The 7172-nt window shown below is 45.8% G+C and overlaps 1 protein-coding gene across 1 annotated transcript in view; it reads right to left on the minus strand.

Annotated features, from left to right (window-relative positions):
• Nucleotides 1-1097: 1097 nt before the first annotated feature.
• LOC112069992 (sodium-dependent lysophosphatidylcholine symporter 1-B) overlaps nt 1098-7172 on the minus strand; it is a 57385-nt gene continuing 51310 nt past the window's right edge. The window contains 7 exon segments of the mRNA XM_024137390.2: nt 1098-2575; nt 2803-2979; nt 3725-3789; nt 3792-3870; nt 4231-4313; nt 4315-4341; nt 5925-6008. Coding sequence (XP_023993158.2) covers nt 2521-2575; nt 2803-2979; nt 3725-3789; nt 3792-3870; nt 4231-4313; nt 4315-4341; nt 5925-6008 — 570 coding nt within the window. The 3' untranslated portion in view covers nt 1098-2520.

Here is a 7172-nt window from a genome sequence, read left to right on the forward strand (position 1 = left end):
ATGAATTCCCACAAAGCACAATACTGTATTAATTAGTATTTATTAAATGTAACAGCTCTTTTTAAATAACTACATCAATGAATACCAGTTCACATTAGTTTCTGTCAACAAAGATATTTCAAACTTTTACTTGCATTCAATATTTACATTATGCACAGGAGGCAGTGTTTTATACAAGGCGTTGTTTGAGCTCTCTGTGTCCGTGATCTGTAGTGATATTCCCATTGGATCAGAGCTGAAACGTTTGGCTACCACTGCCTCAAGAGGCAGGCGGGACTGTCTCCATCTCCAATCCAATCAATAGAAAATGACACGTTTTCCTATTGTAGGAGACTGATCAGGTAAGAATGGGGGGCCATCTGGTGACTGAAGCTGGATTTGTCATCTCTCTCCCGCTTCCGGCTCTCAAGATGTCCGCCAACTCAAGGTCCAGGGGAGTATTCGTTACAGAAACCATTTCAGTTTAAGAATTAAACAAGTTTCTATTGGACAAATCCAGGTAGATCCCTCCCAGTTTCATTCCATTCGCTTCCATTTAAGAAACGTTTTGCAACAGTAATGAATACAACCCCCAGTGCATTAGACTGTTCCTCTACCGTGTAATGCCCTGGACCAGAGCTAGCAATGCCCTGGACRAGAGCTAGCACTGCCCTGGACCAGAGCTAGCACTGCCCTGGACCAGAGCTAGCACTGCCCTGGACCAGAGCTAGCACTGCCCTGGACCAGAGCTAGACCACGAGAGACATTAAACATGACTTCCCTTCACAATGTTTGAAGGCACTGCTCAACATGTCTTCTGTAAATATTTAACTGTGTGTTTGTGTAACATATGACATGAAATGTAGGATTATCTTTTCACACAGGACTGTTAAGAATATCCTTGTTTCTTTTCCCCCTGTAGGTCAATTTAAACACGTGTCATCATGGTCAACACTTTCAATACATTAAAACTCAGACTTCACTCCCCACTCCATTTTCTAATAGTTTGACTTTAGTATTCTTCCCTTTTCTTTAAAATGCATGCCCATTGCTTCATTAAAAAAGAGACAAGGTAGAGAATACACTGTTTTCAAAAAAAAAAAAGGATTAAAAAAAAAAAAAAATGAAAAGGTTTTGAGCTCAATACACAGTGAGAACATTTTAGTACACATTCAGAACACATTTCAGTAGGAACAGCAACTTGAACGGTATTCTCTTAATAGGACAAATACATTTTACTCACATACTTAAATAACGTAATCTTTCTAGATTAGTACTAGCTGTCATTATGGTTTTTCCCAACACTAAGTTAATGACTAGCTGTAAGAAAAACAACTTTAATACATGATAGATTGTAACAGGCTGTGTAAAATAGTTTGGTTAACAATTGTTGTGCTATAGTGGTTCTGGTTTAAAATGGTGAGACTAAGAACCAGTGTTTGAGACATATTTTTACTTATATGTATAGTTACCTACAGTGTTGCAGTTAGGACCAAATCTCTTCTGGGCATTACTGGGGTGTATTCATTGGTGCACACCRTAGCAAAAATGTTTTGCAACAAAGGAGTTTCTATGGGACAAATTCAGGTAGGTCCCTCCCTCTTGGCATCCTAGTGAATACACCCCTTGTTGAATGAGCAAATGAAAAGTGAGGAAGGAAACATTGTAAAAACAAAATGGAATCCGTGACAGAACTCCATTGTAGTGTCAAATAGCAGACAAGGTCTTAAACCTTAAAAAAAAAAAAAAAGGAATTTAAACGATGAAATCACACTTTGAATCTGTCAATGCTAGATAGGGTTCTGCCTTGTTTTATACACAGTACCAAACTGAAGTCTGTAGAAACACGTATACCGGTAATAGGTATTCAGTTGTAGAAATTCTCTCTACCAAAATAATTTGTCTGGCTTTTATTTTTATTTTTTACCTTTAACTGAAATGTAAACCGAGTAGAAAAAAAAGAATTTTATTGACGGTCGTCTTCACCATAGAAAGACGGCCGTTCAAGTGTCACAGTTGAGGGGAGTAGTAGATTGTTCTAGAACAACGTCTAAAAAGTCTTGAGCGTTTGAAAATTGTTGCCACGATAGATCAAGTTCTGACAGAAATATTCAACATTGGCAAAATACACAACAAAAAAAAGAAAAGGTACACACATCACATTAAGGTTTTGTGTAACATTCATGGACGACGACAACAAAAGGATGTGTTTCACAGTACTCTGAGTCTCCATAGAGTGCACTAGGAAATCGGTTGCCTTTTGAGACTGCACCCAAAACAATGTCTCCGAGTTTGTCATAGCTTAAGTGGGCTGGGGAATTGAACCGGGAAGGTCAATCCGTTTTAGGATTCCGTCGCCATAAGATACTTTTGTTGTTCCATTGCCACGGTGCATCGTCATGACGACAGGTGTTCTGAGACACGTGAGCAGCAGTGTGATTGGATGGTAGCAGTATCTCCGTCGTGATCGGTCCAGCCCTCGTTAGCCCCACCCGGTGTAAGCAACAGTGTCACTCCAATGGTCCATGAGTGTTCTAGAACCTACACCATGTTGGTCAGTTCTGTGGAGTCCGTTTCTGAGTCTGATTCATTTTCCCTGTGAGAACAGAGACCAGGGGTTAGACATGGCACATACAAGCAGTCCATAATATACCTGAACAGTTACCAAAAATGTACTTTGAGTAGCCTGGGTACGAGGCATGTCAAGGAGCGGAATTTGGCATTGTTTACAGATCATATATATATCCAATCCTTTCAGTTATACAGGAAATGCTTGGGGTAGGAGGCCCCCCCGAGTTCTCCAGCCAGACACGCCAGTCTTACCGTTGCTCCTGAAGCAGCTTCCTGTTGCCCTGCCTCCTCTCTTCGTCGATTGGATAAGAGCGGAATAAGACCAGGCCAATCAGAATGAGTCCTATGGGCGCCGCGGAGACCAGAACCTTCAGGGTTATATCCACGTTCTCAGGCTGGGTGCAACCTCGAGTCATATACCCTGCAAAACTACACACACAGAGACAGAGAGACACACACAGAGACAGAGACACACACAGAGACAGACACACACACAGAGACAGAGACACACGTTAGAGGTTGATTGTACAAATGAATGTAACCTCATGACTGATCAACACGCTAACAAAGAGGTTAATGTGACATACACACACTACTAATTTGGACGCGAGAGCCAGAGGAATCATATGGAGCGGACGCGAGAGCCAGAGGAATCATATGGAGCGGACGCGAGAGCCAGAGGAATCATTGGAAGCGACGCGAGAGCCAGAGGAATCATATGGAGCGGACGCGAGAGCCAGAGGAATCATATGGAGCGGACGCGAGAGCCAGAGGAATCATATGGAGCGGACGCGAGAGCCAGAGGAATCATATGGAGCGGACGCGAGAGCCAGAGGAAATCATATGGAGCGGACGCGAGAGCCAGAGGAATCATATGGAGCGGACGCGAGAGCCAGAGGAATCATATGGAAGCGGACGCGAGAGCCAGGAGGAACTACATATGGAGAGGACGCGAGAGCCAGAGGAATCATATGGAGAGGACGCGAGGAGCCCAGAGGAATCAATGGAGAGGACCGAGAGCCAGGAGGAATATCATTATGGAGGGACTGTAGGGTTTATCCTCTCACACCAACAACATTTACCTATGTAAAGTACAACAGGGGCCAGTGTGTTTGTGTTTTACTTAGAAAGTGCAGAGAGACATTCCAGTGTACTGTGTGAAGGGTAAACTTACTCCAAGCTGAGAGTGGAGATCCCCAGGGAGATTCCAGAGGCAAACTTGGTGAAGAAGACATAGAAGAATTAAAAAAGATGGCTTCGTGACCCCGAGAGTCTGGGTTCTGGACCTGGAAGTCATCCACCACATCTGGCAACATGGACCTAGAGAACAGAGACAGAGAGTCAGAGACATCCACCACTTCTGGCAACATGGACCTAGAGACAGACATCCACCACGTCTGGCAACATGACCTAGAGACAGAGACAGAGAGACCGTAACATCCACCACATCTGCAACATGGACCTAGAGACAGAGACAGAGACAAGAGAGACCGTAACATCCACCACATCTGGCAACATGGACCTAGAGACAGAGACATCCACCACGTCTGGCAACTGGACCTAGAGACAGAGACATCCCAAACACCACATAAGAGTGTAGGGGTTAGAAACATAAGGGAGAGAAACCAGAGAGGAGAAGACGACAGCGAGAGGTCGAAGGAGGAAAAAACTCCAACTCACCACGGCAACAGGAGGCAGCAGCGACTCCGACCGCGCAGCAAAGACACCATGTAGGTAATGATGAGATTACTCTTCACACACACCCACCAGGATCATGAAGGGGATCACAGACTGCAGAGAAGACAGAAACACCGTATTATAAACACCGACGTCATCACACACCACCACCCAGGATCATCATCACACACCACCACCGGGATCATCATCATAACACCACCACCGGATCAATCATCACACACCACCACCAGGATATACAATCACTCATCACACCACCACCGGGATCATCACATCACACCACCACCACCGGATCATCATCATCACACCACCACCACCGGGATCTCATCAATCAACACCACCACCACCGGGATCATTCATCATCACACCACACCACCACCGGGATCTCATCATCACACCACCACCGGATCATCATCATCACACCACCACCACCGGGATCATTCATCATCAACCCACCACCACCGGGATCATCATCATCACACCACCACCGGGATCATATTCATCATCACACCACCACCGGGATCATCTCATCCACACCACCACCGGGATCAATTCATCATCACACCCACCACCGGGATCATCATCATCACACCACCACCGGATCATCATCATCACACCACCACCGGGCATCATCATCTCATCACACCACCACCAGGATCATCATCATCCACACCACCACCAGGATCATCATCATCATCACACCACCACCAGGATCATCATTCATCATCACACCACCCGGGATCAATCATCATCCACACCACCACCGGAGATCATCATCATCACACCACCACCGCAGATCATCATCATCACCACCACCGGGGATCAATCTCATCCACAACCCACCACCGGGGATCTTCATCATCACACCACCACCGGGATCATCATCATCACACCACCACCGGATCATCATCACACACCACCACCGGGATCATCATCACACACCACCAGGGATCATCATCATCACACACCACCACCAGGATCATCGTCATCTCACACCACCACCAGGATCATCATCATCATCACACCACCACCAGGATCATCATCATCACCACCACCACCAGGATCATCATCATCACACCACCACCGGGATCATCATCATCACACCACCACCGGGATCATCATCATCACCACCACCCACCCGGATCATCATCATCACACCACCACCGGGATCATCATCATCACACCACCACCGGGATCATCTCATCACACCCCACCGGGATCATCATCATCCACACCACCACCAGGGATCATCATCATCACACCACCCCCACGGGATCATCATCATCACACCTCCCACCAGGATATCTCATCACACCACCACCGGATCATCATCATCACACCACCACCAGGATCATCATCATCACACCACCACCAGGATCATCATCATCACACCACCACCAGGATCATCATTATAACTCTGAGACCCTGGTCCAATAAAGCATGTCTCCATGGATTAAGGCAGGGTTTCCCCAAACTCGGGTCCTGGGGCCCCACTTGGGTGGCACGTTTTGGTTTTTGCCCGAGCACAACACAGCTGATTCAAAAATCAACACTTGATGAAAAGTTGGTTATTTGAAAATCATCTGTGCAGGGCCAGAGCCCCTGTGGGGTCCCAGGACCGAGTTTGGTAAACCCTGGACTACGGCATAGTGCTGTGTGATCATTCTGCTTAGTCTTACCGAGGTGCCGATGTACACAGCGTTCTTCTTGCCAAACTTGGTGAGGAACCACTGCCAGAAAGGGATGGTGAGCATCGCAGCGAGCTGGAGACRAGACAAAGTAGTGTGTCGTTTTTAGTCAAAACACTTCATATAGAAAATAGCTGTATTTAGTTGTGTCCATCTTTCTTTGACCTAGCCGGCGTTCCAGTCCATTTCTCCTTTTGCCAACGTGTAAAAGAGAAGGGTCGAGTCTGAAACGGAAACTTATTCCCCATGTAGGGCACTACTTTTTGACCAGGGAACATATGTACTATATTAAGAAATAGGGTGAGATTTGGTACGCAATGTTGTGGAACATGTGGTGAGGAAGACGACAAAACCAAAAACAGCAGTTTTAGTCTGGTTCGTGTTTAGGATTTTACCAGTCTTCTCATTAATACAAAATGCAAAAACTGCTTCCCAAAACATTCCAACTCAAGTTAAAAAGGTCAAATACAGCTGTTTTTAATCTCAAATCATTTGTGGGTAACAATTAAAATATCTTACTGTGACTGTTTTCAATTAAAATGGTCAAAAAGAAACTATATWTATWTTTTTTAAATAATTTTGCTAGGGACTGTGTGGGAGTGGTCTGGGTAGGGAGGGAGAAACTGAAGAATAGCTGTCATTGGCAGAGGGGTTCAGAATGCTTTCTTATTGGTCTATTAACCAATTTACCGCCTGGTGATGTCACCATGGAAGGYCAAAACTCCRTCCCACCAAAACAGGCTGAAACCGCCGGTGGTCTTTACCAACAGCTCTTACACTAAAAATTGATTATTTTCAAAACGTCACAGTATTAGTACTGTAGGCTTTAATAGTGCCAAGGAAGTACAGAGCATAAAGGTACATTTCCCCTAAACCTGCTCTAGTAAAATGCAGCACTCGGTCATTTGAGTAATTTGTGTTTGAGTCACCTTCCTAGTGCATCACCTGTGGGTGGATTGCGTCGGCTAAACATCTTCACAAATGTTTGGTCTGCTGCCTGGCGGTGCCACGCCGAGGTCGCCTGGCGGTGCCACGCCGAGGTCGCCTGGCGGTGCCACGCCGAGGTCGCCTGGCGGTGCCACGCCGAGGTCGCCTGGCGATACCGCGTCAAGGTCACCTGCATCTAGCTTCCCTTGAACTGTCTGCACCCCACTGCCCCCTCAAGTCTCTCTCCTTCCAGCATTAAACATTTTCAGTGTCTACAAAAAAAAGAGGTATATTTCAGAGTGAATAGAGTCA

The sequence above is a fragment of the Salvelinus sp. IW2-2015 genome, unplaced genomic scaffold (assembly GCF_002910315.2).
Source record: "Salvelinus sp. IW2-2015 unplaced genomic scaffold, ASM291031v2 Un_scaffold1192, whole genome shotgun sequence".
In the NCBI taxonomy this organism is placed as follows: domain Eukaryota; kingdom Metazoa; phylum Chordata; class Actinopteri; order Salmoniformes; family Salmonidae; genus Salvelinus; species Salvelinus sp. IW2-2015.